The following is a 15,401-nucleotide window of genomic DNA, read 5'->3' as shown; positions in this document are numbered from 1 at the left end:
AGAATGTGTGTGTGTGGGATTATGTGGAGTACCAGTGGCCATTTGGTGTACACCAATAGCATAAAACATTGTGCTGTCTATATGTTTAGATTTAAGCAAAGCAATAGTTACTTCAAGTTTGAGCTCTGTCTTGACTCTCAAGTTTATAAGAAATTGAAAAAATTTTCCAATCGTTGTCAGAAATGAATTATATGAGCAATCCCAAAGTGAGTAGCTTTTCAATTTTACCATTTCAAGTCTGTATGCTCATCAATTTGACCCTGATTTAACGAATAAAATTGCTGGTTTCTTCTTGATTCACTAAATTGGGGTTTGACTGAAAATTATTAATACATCCCTGATTCATATGTATATGAATGAATCCTGGGCATACATATGAATTGTCATTCATTTCTAAAAGTTAATTCCTTCACTTATGGGTCTTTGCAACAAGTTTGAATGATGTATGGTTGATGTATCAGCAATATATCTTTAAAACTGGTACCTTTGTTAACATTAACCTTTGTTAATATAGGAAATAAAAGAAAAAGATGAATAAAGTAGGTTTTATCCTTGTTCATCCACCACCCTTTTCCTCTCTGTACAATATTTTTTTATATATAACTCATCCAAACTGTATCCTCTCCCCTTTCTTCCAACATTACCTTCCCACTTTAGAAAACTGATCTGCATATTCAGGGCCGTAACTAGGATTTTTGTCACCCGGGGCAAACATTATTTTGCAGTCCCCTCCCACAATTTTAAAATTTGATAATTTTACAAGTGTTCTTTGTTCCCACCTAAAATTGCCACCCCCTAAATTTTGCTGCCTGCCACTTTGCATACAAAGTGTTTTCCCAGCACACACATATTTAATGCAGTGTGTTTAGTTAATCACATTTACTGATATTTCATTGAGAGTAATAAAGTATCTTACATCCACTTTCTGTTTTAAAAACTCCAGCTGCCTGAAAACTGAATGAACATCTTCCGATTTCTGTGAGTCAAGAATGAACTGAAAGGCTGAGGTTGTGTCTTCGTGGGCTTTTAGTGCTTTTGCTACTGTATCGTCTTTGCTTATTCTACAAGTATAAAGGTATTGGGGCAGCTCAAGAAATGTTGAATATTCTTCAAAACACTGAAATACACAAAATAAAAGTCTTGGAAAAAAAGAACAAATTACATAGCAAAAATGAAATTTTTAATCGAAAGAAAATTATTTTTTTCAAAAAGTTTTCACATGTTAGAACAATGACCATCATTTAGCTAGTACTGTATACATTTAAAAAAACTATTCTTTTATGCAGGGCTGGACAAATCTCCAAAAAAATCTAGAAGCCATAAAAAATTTTAGGCACCAAAAAGTTTTTTTATCAAAAGGAAAATGTCCAAAATAATGCTTCTTTTGACTTTTTCCATGAATGACCCTCATTCATGTTAGCAGATAAGTTGCTATAAATTTCAACCATTTTGTGCTACTCTCAGCCTGCAATTTGGTAACTACACAAGGAAAATTTTAGGTGCCAATACCAATCATTTAGTGGCCATGGCAACCTGGTGCCTGGGATTTGTCCAGCCCTGCTTTTATGTTATTGCAAATGCACCAGGAAACTAAAAAATTTGAACTGATCCAAAATCAAAACAGTTTTATCTTATCAATATGCTATTTTTTGCAAACTGGAACAATTGGTTTGTAAATGAGATAGACTTTTACTGATATGGCATATTGTTCAGATACCAAAGTACAGGTTTGTTAAATCAAGCACGGCTGTATATATTATAGCACATTTAAAAAAATCTTTATTGAAAACAAATGGCTGTTTTTTATTGATGAGCAGCCATCAATCCAATATTTCTCTTCTCATCATTAACCTTTAACTGGCATGGTGGGGACGTTTCGTACCCCAAGCATTACTCATCTTGAAACCCCCTTGAGAAAAAATGCATCTGGCCCATCCTGTTATCAATACCTTTGAAAATGGTTGAAAACAAACATGTGTTTGACAAATTTATGGTATTCGTCTGCTGCTTTTTACTTCCCTTCCTTTATATCATTGGTTGAAATTTCCATGGGGTATGAAATGATCCCACCTCACCACTTGCATACAGTTTTTTTTCCTGACAGCTGAAATGTTTAGATTGGAATGACACCTCGAAAAAGCATCAGTTATTTCAAATGAATAGTGAAACATCATATATTTTGTGGTTGAGCATGAAGGCAGTGCTGATAGTGAGTCGTACATAAGATCTGTGTGATCAATGTGTCATAGTGTTTGCAAGGACTGGGTGTTTCTGACTTCAAATAAGACTAACTTTGATGCTTGATATGGCAAACATTGCCTAACACAGATCCTACATGCAATGACAGAGTGCGCAAGAATATAATCGCTTTTGCAATTAACATGTATTTCCAAAATAAAACGGGCTTTTCCTGAGAAACTGCATTTTGCAGTATTTATTCTGAAAATTTAGATTTAAAAAAAAAAAAAATTTACCCCCAAGAATTCTAACAGACCACACCAATAGTGGTCACCATGATGAAAGAGATGTAGACCATTTATTAAAAAATGGGTCTGGCACTCTATTTAACTGTTTCATGGTCACACTTGTGAAAATATGATAAATATTATTTTTGAATTTGTAAATTTTATTTTCAGAGAAAGTTTTTAAAAATCTGTTAATGTTTTAATCATGAAAATTGCATTAAAAGTTTTTTAAATTTTTTTAAAAATTACATATTAAAAAGTCATGTATCCCTCCATTTCTTTCAAATGCGTGTCTCAGTAAAAGATCATCTTGAAAAAAAAATTTTGGAAAACTTGAAAAACTATTTAGCAACTTGATTGATAGATAAATGAAGTCATGTAAAAAACTATTGCTTTTATGAAAACTCTTTCTGTTGATTTTTAAATACATTAATACTTGCTGGAGTCAAAATGGCACTACAATGGCAGTTACGTACAGAATTTTTAGAATGCCAGTCAAGGGTAAAGAGACATCAAATGGTTGAATTGAATCCAAGCTGTTAGAGTCTCAAAATTCTTTAGTCCATCTATATACATTAAAACCCGTCTATAATGTAGGGACCTAGAAAAAAATGTGGTGGTCCGCGGGACCAGCAGCAAAAAACTTTGCAAGCCCCTTTCCCATGGGGATACATTCTGTGATTGCGGAAGAATCTCCTATGAGAGAACCAAAAATCTGCAGTCGTTTTATATTGTCTCAGCCATTTAAATGTCGAGTGATAAATGTTTATTGCTGTGAAAAATATTTATAAAACCTGCATATCTCTCTGCCGAAATTCAAAAATTTATGAGCAAAAATGATTTTGATATGCTGTATTATGTGTACTAAGTGGTCTGTTAAAATGTAATTTAAAAAAGAATAACTCTTTAAACCTCCGTATTTGTTTATCGATAAAGCCACAGAATTCACAGTGGGGGGTTTTAAAAGGTTTGACTGAGTTCTAATTGTTTTTTATGTCTTTTTGCACCCTTTGGTGGTATATCACTCCCCTAGAAGATAATATATTTAGGAAAATGAATTATTATTATTATTCACAGCAATTCCGTGGTTAGCGGACCACTCATGATGTCTGCGGACCAGTAGGCTCTCGTATTTACTGGTCTCTGTGGGACCCATTTACTTTCCAATTCTAACGCTGTATATGTATAATGTGCATGTAATATAACGTTATATGTAGTACCAACTAATTTTATTGTGCTTATAGATTCACTTCGCAAATACTATATAAAATTATATCTTATAAACTTTAAATTATTTAATTTTTAATAAATAATTTTTTGAGAACTTCATAATGAAAATTTCTTCAAACATTAATGTTTTACGCTGTGTCATTGCAGATTCAAGGCTTTAACACATCAACATGAAAAATAAACAGGAAAGAAATGGTGTAGAGATACAAAAATAAATTCAACTCTTAAAACATCAGTTTTGATAAATTAAGAATTTGATAAAATTTAAGCTAAAATGAGAAAACAGAAAAAAGCTCCAACAGCAATACCCCAGTAACTGGGAAGAGTAAAAAAAAATAAATAGCAGATGCCCCCAAAAAAAATATTGACAATTTTCTACTGCTTCATTTGCTTAGGCTGATCATCTAATGGGAGCTACCAGGAGAGAAAACAAGTCGTGAGTATGTACAAGACCACTATAGTAGTCTTGCCCATATGTGCGACTAGTTCATTGCTAGTGCATTTTTTCCCTCATAATAGTTTCCAATGGACGACCGGCCTTGGCACACAGGCTTACGAGTAGTTTCTCCATAGAAATTATGTTTTTCCTATCAACCAGCTTTGGGTTTGACAGTGCCCACACCAAAGCCACTTTTGATGCAGCTTTGGTGCCCACCTAGAGAGACAGATATCCCCCCCCCCCTGGCAATAATTTCTTATCAATCATGTGCTGCATCTTTTTTTATCTTGCATTCTGGACCATGGGAGTCGTTTTTCAAGGTAAAAAATCTGGATATAATGTACTTTTACCAGCTTTCTAAAGAGGTAAAATTGCTACAGACAGATGCATCTAAAAGTGCTCATCGATATAGGAGGTTCAAAATACATTGAGTAAATAGGAATTCCACCAGGAACAAAGAAAATATCACCATAGACAGTATTGTTACACACAGGTTTCACTGTAACAGTTTTTATAGCTGTTATTTAATTGATTGAAGTGAAAAAGCAAAATTTATGATTTACAACAAAATTTTAAAACATACTAACCTTATCTAAATTTGACAACTTGATTTCGTGGTCTTTAAATGCTGATACGAATTCATCGATGCTCAGAACAGCCCGAGATATAACTCCATTAACTGTATGAACTGAATCATCATCCACACTTAACGGTCTAAATATAAATATGGAGGAAAAAATTAATTATAACGCTATGTTACAAGAAGGAAAAAGCCAATAAGACAATTCAGAATCCTTTAACTTTGTGTCAGATAAAATCTCATTACTGTGCAGTGTAATACAGGGCTTGACAAACCCGAAAAAGTTTAAATGACAGAAAAAGTTTTTAGAAGATAAATGATTTTTTTTTTTTTTGAAAAAAAAAAACAAACATTTCCAAAATAATGTTTCTTTTGATTATTTCATGACATAGTGACCCCCCCCCCTTCAGTCTGATGGGTAGCCGCTGTGGTGGTCGAGTGGTCATAGTGACGGACTCGCATCGCGGGGACCTGGGTTCGAGCCCCCCGTTGCCACAGTGGTGGTCGGTCGGCTGAAGTTGGTTTTCTGTGGTTCCCAACTTTGAGGTGCAAATGCAAGCCGATCACCCCGTTTAAAAAGTCTTGCCACAGAGAGCAACAGGCCTACAAACAGTAAAAATATTCAGTCACTACACATCACTCACTTCACTTCTGAGATATAGATGGCAGCACTGAAAAATCATACACAACACTAGATACACACTCAGACTGTTAGGTACACATACTTACACTTCCGGCAGAACTAACTAGGTAGTAAATTGCCCATGGTGATAGACCTGAGTTGTGCTCGGCTTGAAAAAAAATAAAAAAGTCTGATGGGTATGCTGATATGAATCATAAAAATTCTATGTTGTCCTCAAACACCATTCTAGTAACCGAGGATAGAAAATTTTGAGCAGTAATACAAATTTTTTAGTCATCATGACCTGCTGCTGTGCACTCATGTGGGCATTGTGCTGGACTCTCATCATGAGGATGGATCCAGGTTCGATCCCTGTAGGTGGCATAGTGGTGGTTGCTGGAGTTTGTTTTCTGCGGTTTTCCAACTTTGGGCACCAATGCGAGGCAATCTCCAATTCGAAAAATTCCCTCTGCAGAGAGCAGGCAGACCTTCAACATCATACTTACATAACATAAAAATTCAAGTAAGTCTGTAATTACCATCTCTACTTCAAAATATGGACGACAGATGGAAGCACTGGCAACAATACGAAACAAGCAAATCTCTGACAGCAGAAATATGTTAAGACTAAGCATACAGCACAATACATTCCAATATAAACCGATTTGTTAGAAATTCTGCAGAGGAATGTGTATGAGGCTGCATGCACGATTAAGTAATAGTAGTCATCGCGACAGCCTGGGATTTGTCAAGCCTTAATGTTATATATGGTTGTTTTCTGTTGTAAAATACTTATAATTATAACAAGATACAAAATTTTCTTACTTTTGCAAAAATTTTGATGAAGCTAGCAATACACTGTACTGTTGTTTCATCAACTTCAAATTCTGCTGAAGCTCTCCCAGAGTTTCAAGGTCTTCTCTTGTAACTTTCAAAATAACTTGACCAGTACTTTTGTTGTGGATGTACGCATTTTGTGAGACTGGATTCGAAGAATCGCCAAAATTCTTTTATGAAATCGAAATTTAAAAAAAGATAAATCTATTAATATTATTTTAATAAAACTACAACTCTCAATAATTCGAGGTGGATGGGACCAAGGCCACCTCGGATTATCGAAAAACTCTAATCATTCGAAGAACAGGGTACACTAGTACTAAAAGCTCCTTCTCTCTCTCTAGTAGTGCAACTTTTAGTAAAAAAAATATTAATTCATAACAGGGTACACCAATTTAAATCAGTGATTTAATCGATGATTTAATCTTTATTTAAATCATGATTAAAATGGCGATTGAAATCACTTGATTTTTTTTAAATCATTGATTTAAATCACAAAATTTAAAAGTCAAAAGAAGCATTATTTTGGACCTTTTTTGCTGGTAAAAAAATTTTTGGTGCCTAAAAATTTTTTCTGGCACCTAGATTTTTTATGTGATGTGTCTGGCACTGGTTAAAAGCATAAAAAATTAGCTTTAGTCCTGTTTGACGATCCATTTTCGAAATCCATGCCTTGTCCCCCCCCCCCCCCCCATAATTTTCAATAACTTTATGCCAATAAAATTACCCGGATTTTAGATACAAGCCAATTCGGTTGTTGTGGATCACAACAGGTATTTAGATCAGTCACCTCATCATTGATGCTGAATGGGATGCTTCCTCTCCCCATGTAAACTAAGAACTAAGACTGGTTAAATTTGCTTGTATTTGCAATGCAAATTTTGTCAAAAGCATAAGCGGAGATGGACTTGAAGGCCTGGGAGAGAGTATGATGTCAATGGATATATATTGTAGACATAACGTATGTTACTGCCAATGCCTGAAGTGATGCCAATTTGCAAAACGCCTGGCCAATTTCTGAAATGATCGAGAGGTTCGGCCAAAGTCAATTTGCAGAAATGATTTGAGCTATGGACTGTCAGTTCACGAAGTGGCTGGATATCCCTGGCCAATGTTCAATGTAGTAGTAATATAGATATATAGGTTTTCCTGTAAAATTTCGGAGGAAAAAAATGAACTGCAAAAGTGACTGCGATATGATTTGTATCTTGTGTGGCTCCCATACCCATCTTGCCATGTTCGTGGTTAGGGGAACACCCCTTAAATGTCTCCAACTAGTAGTTTGACAGTACAACAGTTTAAAAAATCACAAAAGAATTGATAATAAAATGTGATAATATACAATGAAAGCATGATAATAAATGATATAAACAATTTTAAGCAAGCTTAAATACAGTCCAATGGAGATTTAACGCCACCATCCGTCCCAAAGAATTTTGGTCGTACAAGGAGTTAGGCATTATATTGGATCATAGTTGGAATAGCATTTTGAATAGACTCCATTACATAAATTTACACGTTTATTACAAACTACTGTATCTCAGTGTCTTATTTGTGTTACTCCAAGAATACAATAACGTATTCAACACATTCAATTTTAAGTTAAGAAAATTCGTAAATTTGTAAACACCGCACAATCACTTGAATCACTCAGTATAAAACTTGACAAAAACATACACTTACCACTGAAATAATTTCAATTCTGTATAAATCACAGCAATGCATTTTACAAGTACAAAATCAAAATAAACAAAGAGGGCAAAGGACGAAAGTGTTTTAAGTCCCTATGGGTTCTTCCCGAGAAATATCTTGATATAAGTAAGTTTCCTTATACAGTTGGCCCTCCCTTCCCCCCATTAAGTTGCAGCCCTGGGTCACCCACGCACATCTTTGATATTGTCCCCTTCTCCTTATCCCCGCCCATGGTTACGAAGACACTCCCCCCCCCCTCTTGTGAAATAAAATGCAAGTGTTGTTGCTTTTGTTCACTTGGGTAGTGAAACAATAACGAAACAGTTGCGTCGAAATTGTCAAACGAAGAGATATTTACTTGTGTTTTGAGTCTAAAATCGATATTTTTCGCCGTTTTAGCGGGAGGTGGGATCCATGGCTTTTTGAAATCTCGAGACCCATGCATATTATCTCACCGGTGTGATCACTACAAATAATAGAAATTAAAATAAATGAACTTCAAAACAGAGACACGTGAACATCGTGATGAATCAGAATTTAAAAGAAAAAAAACAGAGATGCTACGGAATACGCCGACGGCTTTAACCAAAGTTGCATTAACTTTCAAGCGGCTTTGACTTCAACCGATTTCAGATTAAGGGTCATTCAAGTATTACGTCAGCATCGACGGGGGTTTCTGATTTGCTGACTTTTGATGACAGGGGGGGGGGGGTTTGAAGGTTGCTTACGTCATCAACCACCCCTTTTTGAAGATATGAAATATTCTAAGCTGCTGACGGGGGAGGGGGTCAGTGTTTTGCTGACAAGGGGAGGGAGGGGGTCAAAAATGGCTGAAAATCTGCTTACGTAATACTTTAATGGCCCCTTAGTGTTGAAATCGGAAAACATCTTTCTCGCGGGGGGTGGGGGGGGGCAGCCAATGAGCCAAAGCTGTATTAAAGATCTCGAGCAGCTTTGCACTGAGCTATGAGGTTTCCTATTCGTATAGTCAGTAGAGCCATCTGATGACCGGTTTTCTAGTTACTCCTTTGCAAAAATAAAGTGACGTCACCGATATTCATCGCCCTCAACTTGCTTGGATATAAGGTTTTTAGAATATACACAGTATCATGTATAGGAATATGTATATACAGGGTCGCAACTATATATATATATATATATATATACATTCATGTCCATAAATTAAGGATAATGCCAGCTCCGGCAAATAAAGGTTCAGAAACAAAACAAACGTTACTTATTCATAAAGCCCATTTATTAAACAAAAGATAAAGACAAAAACGATGGTGTATGCATGATACCATTCATAAAAACTACGATTTTTGCTCCCTGGAGCAATTGTAAAAAATATCTCCTTTACAAAAACTTACTATTACATGGTTGGTATGATGGTTAATACATTGTATGTCTCCCATGCGATGAAATACAGTCCGTACAACGCCTAGGCATGCTGAGTATCAAATTATCGATCTGATCTTGGGGAAGATCACTCCACTCAGCAAGCAATGCTCTCCGAAGTTCCGGTACACATGTAGGAGGTGGTTGACGGGCTGCAACTCGTCGGCCAAGCATGTCCCACACATGCTCTATCGGATTCAAGTCAGGTGAGAATGCTGGCCATTCCATACGGATTATATCCTCAGATTCAAGGCATTCGTTTACGATGTTTGCTCTGTGAGGACGGGCGTCGTCATCATAAACACAAATTCTGCGCCCATGGCACCCCTAAACAAACGTACATGTTGTTCCAGAATGATGTCCCGATAAATTTGGGCTTTCATGGTTCCGGTTTGAACATGCATATCTGTTCTGGAACCCAGTATAATTCCACCCCAAACAAGCAATGCTGCACTACCGCAACGGTTTCGTTCAATGATGTTGTCTTGGTGGTAACGGGTACCTGGCGTTCTCCATATGAAAGTCCGACGTGAATCAGACTGCAAGCTAAGCCTGGACTCGTCGGAAAACATCACACAAGCCCACTGTGACGATGTCCACATTGCATGTTCTCTACTCCAGGCTAATCGCTGCCGACAGTGAGTTGCCGTGAGCGGAACACATCTGACAGGCCTGCGAGCATATAGATCAATATCTCCCAAACGTCTGTACACGGTTTGCCTTGAAGCTGTGGTACCCGTGGCTGCAGATAGCTGACGAGACAGGTCGGATGCTGTGCTCCGTTTGCTTCTTTTGGCAGTTACTGCCAAATACCGGTCTTCATTCGGCGTTGTAACTCGGGGGCGACCTGTACTGTAACTTCTACTGACATTTCCGTTATCTTGGAATCGTTGCCAAAGCCTAGAGATGACACGACATTTTGGGCAATTCCAAGTTTCTCGGATACTTCCATCTGAGTACGCCCACATTCCAGGCTGCGGATAATTCTACCACGTAAAAAATCATCCACATGCGTCCTCTGTGTCATAACTATTCGCTTATGGCACTGAGCGCCTTACAGAACTCTTGTGAACAATTTTACTTCTTTGCCACCATTCCTTATATACCCCCCTCTTACACTCTCGTCATTGTGACGTACTATCGGCATCATCTGGTGGCTTCCTGAAATTTGCATATTATTCTTGCAGATGTGTGTGATAATTCTTCAGGTGAAATTTTTACTTTAGATTTCGATTTCCGTGTGATTCTGAATTATCCTTAATTTATGGACATGAGTGTATTGAATATTTTCATTTGAAAAATACATGAAACTCATGTTTCTTTTGAGAGCAACACTGCCAAATAAAGGGTTAAACATCAAATGGTTTTCCGTTTTTAATACTGTACAGATAAGTACGTTTACGGTCAGTTGCACTGGAAGGTAGGTGTGGCTATAGAATTGCACTGCTTCACTTTTGTTATCTATGTCCGAATTGCACTGACTGCCACCTCTCCACTTTCCTGCTGATACCGATTGTTGGTAGATAACTTTTTTCTCCTCTCTTAGCATTATTTTTCCTTCTTACTCACTGGCGCGAAAATTTAAGTTTTTGTAATTAACTCAATTAATTATCCAACAATTAGTTGTTATAAAAACACAGTGTAAATAAGATGCATGAAATACAAGATGCAAAAAAAAATCAATGAAATGTAGAATTATATGATGCAAAAAAAATATTATGATGCACAATTCGAAATTAAATGAATTTCGGTTATCAGCCGAGGATTGAATTTGACTTTTCTGCCAGACCTAGTGACATATGGTTGTACTGGCACAGTGTCATTTTTCTTTTCTTCGAGCTTGTTTTTGTGAAGTTCCACGCAGACGTCGTTAAAGATAAATGCGGGTTATGATCTTGTCAATTCGAAGAAACACATGTGAGCATGTTTGCAGTTCAGGATGCACATAAATTTTGGATTGACTATGAGCTGATGTTTTGCATGGTTTGATACTATTCATACGCTCTCTGAGCTGTTGTACGTATGTGTATGTTGATGAGAGCTGACCGGGTGTATCCGTGCAGAGATCTGCAGGTAATCTTAAAGATGTACCAAAAACTAACTCAGCACTAGAGGCTTTGATATCCGGCTTGACGGCTGCCCTGAGACCAAATAAGATGGCTGGCAATGTGACGGTCCACTTTGGATTCTCATGTGCCTTCAATGAGCTTTTTAAGACACGGTGGAACCGTTCGACCATGCCATTGGCCTGTGGATGGTAAGCAGTGGTACGAATCCTGCTAATGCCAAGCAGGTTGATCAGTTCTCTGAAGAGTGATGATTCGAACTGCCGTCCTTGATCGGTTGTTATGGTTGATGGACATCCATAACGGAAAATCCAACCATCCAACAAGGCACGACAAACTGTGTCTGCTGTGATGTCTGCTACAGGTATGACTTCCGGCCATCTGGTGTAGCGATCAATTACTGTTAAGCAGTATGTCTTTCCTTCTGAAGGAGGCAGAGGTCCAATCAGATCGATATGGATATGAGAAAATCTTGCATCGGGTGTTGCAAAGGGGCCTAAAGGTGTTTTGGTATGCTTATGAACCTTTGAGCGTTGGCACTCATTGCAACACTTTACCCAATCTTTGATGTTCCTTCTCATGTTAGGCCAAACGTATCTTGTAGATATTAGCTGAGTAGATGATGTTACACCTGCATGAGCAAGATTGTGGAAATGATGAAAAATTGTCTTGCGGAAGCTCGCTGGAACAAATGGTCTTGGTGAGCCTGTAGACACATCACATACCTCCATTGACTTTCAAGTCAATGCCAAGTCCATTCCCAAGTCAGAGTTGTCTTGCTGTAACTGTTTTAATTCAGGATTCTCTCGTTGAGCAGTTGCAAAAAGATCAAAATCCAGGAATGGTGATTTGGAAATCGAGTTGATTTCTATTCTTGAAAGAGCATCAGCTACCACATTATCTGCACCTTTAGTATGACGAACATCAGTGCTGAATTGCGAGATGAAGTCAAGGTGTCGCCATTGACGTGGGCTGCATTTATCAGGATTTTGCTTGAAGGCAAAGACAAGAGGTTTCTGATCAGTGAAAATTGTGAACTCACGGCCGTCTAGCATGTGCCGGAATCTTTGACAACAGTGTACATTGCTAACAGTTCTCGGTCGCAAGTGGAGAACTTCTGTTGACTCTTTGTCAGTTTCATGGACAGGAATGCAATGGGTTCCCATCCTTTTCCATTTGATTGCATTAACGAACCACCGACTGCTAAATCACTGGCGTCGACCCAAAGACTTATCTTGGCACCAGGAATCGGATGGTGGAGTAATGTTGCACCAGCTAAAGCTTGCTTTGCATCGATGAATGCTTGCTCGGCTGGATCAGTCCACTGAAGGATATCAGCTGGCTTGATTTGAGTAGCTCTTTTGGATTTCTTCTTGTTTTTTATCCCCTCCAAAAACTTGTGTAGAGGTGTTAAGATGTGTGCAGCTCTGGGCACAAAACGACGATAAAAGTTGAAGAGACCAAGATAACGTCGTAGTTGAGTGATGGTGTTTGGCTTAGGAAAGTTCAGGATGCAATTAACACGATCTGTCAAAGGCTCGATGCCAGATCCAGAAACTTTGTAACCCAAAAATTCAATTGATGTTACACCAAATACACATTTAGAGGGCTTGATGCTGAGGCCATATATTTGCAGACGTTCGAATAACAACCTTAGATGTTCGATGTGCTCTTCTGGTGATTTCGAGGCTACCAGTATGTCATCAACAAAGGCATATACAAATGGAAGTCCACGAGTGACCTCGTCAATAAACCTTTGGAATGTGGCTGCAGCGTTGCAAAGGCCAAATTGCATTCGAGTGCTCTCGAATAACCCAAACGGTGTGATAATAGCACTTTTATGGACATCTTTAGGATGTATAGGAATCTGATGATAGGCCCTGATGAGATCTATGTGAGAAAAGATTTTACTACCATGCAATTCAGATGTAAAGTCCAGAACATTTGGAACACTGTACAGGTCTTTCACAGTCTGTGCATTTAAAGCTCGGTAATCACCAACTGGACGCCATTCATCACTGTCCTTTTTTGGGACCAAGTGCAGAGGTGATGCGTAGCAGCTGTTAGATGGTCGTAAATGGCCGAGGTCAAGCATCTGTTGAAATTCTTGCTTCACAATTTTCAATCGATCAGGAGCCAGACGTCTTGGTTTGGCATGCACAGGTGGACCAACAGTCTCGATATGATGCACGACAGAATGCTTCACAGGTTGTCCTGGTTTCATGATGTCGGGAAACTTGCTGAAAAGGCTGTGATAGATGGTGTCACCTTCGATGATTTTGATTGAGTGAACTTCAGCAATGTGAAGATCACAGTCAGCATTGAGTTTTGTTGTCCTATCCAGTAAACATCGTCGTCGGAGATCCGGAACAAGATCAAAGTTGAACAGAAAGTCTGCCCCAATGATGGGCGTGGAAACATTTGCCAGTAGGAAAGTCCAAGTGAAATTACGACGGAGATTGAAATCTAATGTCACCCTCTTTTGACCGTAAACACTAATGGATGAAGCATTAGCAGCAGAGAGCTTCATAGTGGCGTCACAGCGTCGTTGTGATGGTGATGCTGGAAGGATAGAAACATCGGATCCAGTGTCAATCAGGAATCGAATTTTGGAATTTCTGTCCATGGTAAAAAGGCGACGAGATGCCTGTGGCAAGGAGCATGTCACGATTACTCCTCGCCCGCCTCGTTTTTTTGAAACTTGCACGGCGACACGCACTTTTTGGCGTTGTTGCCGAATTTGTTGTGATACCAGCAGTTTTCCGATCGTAGATGCGGACTGCGCGCACGTGAGGTACGTTGACGAGAATTGCTACGCGAACGCGGGACGTTTTTCAACTCGCGGCGTAACTGAGCCACTTCGTCCCGAAGTTGCGCGACGGAATCCGGCTGGTGCGGTTTCTGAACTGCGTCAACATGCTGAGGGTTCACTTCGTGAATTTTGTCGGCGAGTTGAGCAGCTTTCTCGAGAACGAGTGGAGTGACAGCAGCGAGAATGGACTGTGTTGATGCCGGTAGGTGTTAGAGAAAAAGCTCCATCAGCAATTCGTCGGTGACAGAATGCGATTCCGCTCGTCGTCGCAATTCGCGGAGAATGTCGGATGGTTTCCGATCTCCCAATGACCCGCATGTTAAGAGCTTTCGAAGTTGAGTGGACGACGACTCGCTCGACCGTTTAATAAGTTCCGATTTCAGCCTTTCATACGCAGACGTGCCAACTTTTGAAATCCAGAAATCCGGAGATTCTCCCGAGGGGGCACCCCCCCCCCCCGACACTCATAGACTCGATCAAAAAAAGTTCATATAAAAAAAAATTTGATATATATATTTTTTTAAATAAATTAAGAAAAAGTTACATTCTCCCCCCCCCCCCAAGGCAGGCTCTGCATTGTCCCTGAGGAGAATTTAATTGCATGCCAGTCTTTCCATGCAGAATAGAGAAATCACATCTACATAATGTTCATAAAGTATAAGTGTTTCCTTTCGTGGATGCTATCAGTGATTGATAATCTTGGGTATATGAATTCTTAAAAGCTTTATATTTAGCTGTATATAGCTTAAAGTTTTATATTATCTTTCCGAAGATGCTTAATCGGAAGAAACGATTTAAAAAAAACTCAAATTACAAAGCTGCTGACTAAAAAATTTGCGTTTACCGCACGGCTGTTAATGGAATACAATAACGATTATACAGAAATTTCGGCAACCAAGGTCATGCCCCTGATAAATTATTGTCGACAAACGCTACGAAAACGAAGTCTTTGCCAGTTGCTTAAATGCTGTCACAGACACTTTTATTTACCGCTGCTCGATAGAAATGACTACGGCTGTCCTTTATGGGTGTTTTCCCTAACGACGACGGTAATCATTGACGCCACGACAACGTGAAAGCTCGCGTAAAATCTAATTTTCGGCCAAAATCCAGAGAAATTTTAACAAATCCGGAGAGCGGGAGGAAGGATGAAAAATCCGGAATCTCCCGCCTAAATCGGGAGAATTGGCAGGTCTGCATACGGATCCGTGGCCGGCGGATTAACGAGAATGTCCCGGACAAGAGCCGCACTTTCCGGAG

General features: G+C 38.7%; 1 protein-coding gene across 4 annotated transcripts in view; it reads right to left on the bottom strand.

Moving 5' to 3' along the window:
* Nucleotides 1-15,401, bottom strand: part of LOC149083163 (uncharacterized) — a 54,453-nt gene that overhangs the window by 21,244 nt on the left and 17,808 nt on the right. Inside the window, exons 1-4 of one of the 4 annotated variants that reach the window (XM_089236328.1) lie at nucleotides 8,224-8,496; nucleotides 6,162-6,343; nucleotides 4,722-4,848; nucleotides 917-1,117 (exon numbers count right to left, since the gene is read on the bottom strand). In XM_089236328.1, the coding sequence (XP_089092454.1) occupies nucleotides 917-1,117; nucleotides 4,722-4,848; nucleotides 6,162-6,343; nucleotides 8,224-8,310 (597 nt within the window). In that variant the 5' untranslated portion in view covers nucleotides 8,311-8,496. Of the gene's footprint in view, nucleotides 1-916; nucleotides 1,118-4,721; nucleotides 4,849-6,161; nucleotides 6,344-7,856; nucleotides 7,991-8,223; nucleotides 8,497-15,401 lie in introns of those variants that run through there. The other 3 variants (XM_089236329.1, XM_089236330.1, XM_089236331.1) reach the window with 3 other exon arrangements.

This window comes from Pholcus phalangioides, unplaced genomic scaffold (assembly GCF_987345545.1).
Source record: "Pholcus phalangioides strain wild (caught in Gottingen) unplaced genomic scaffold, Ppha-v1.0 ptg000009l_1, whole genome shotgun sequence".
NCBI lineage: Eukaryota > Metazoa > Arthropoda > Arachnida > Araneae > Pholcidae > Pholcus > Pholcus phalangioides.
The sequence above is the reverse complement of the archived record's forward strand: the minus strand, read 5'-3'. Positions and strand labels throughout refer to the sequence as shown.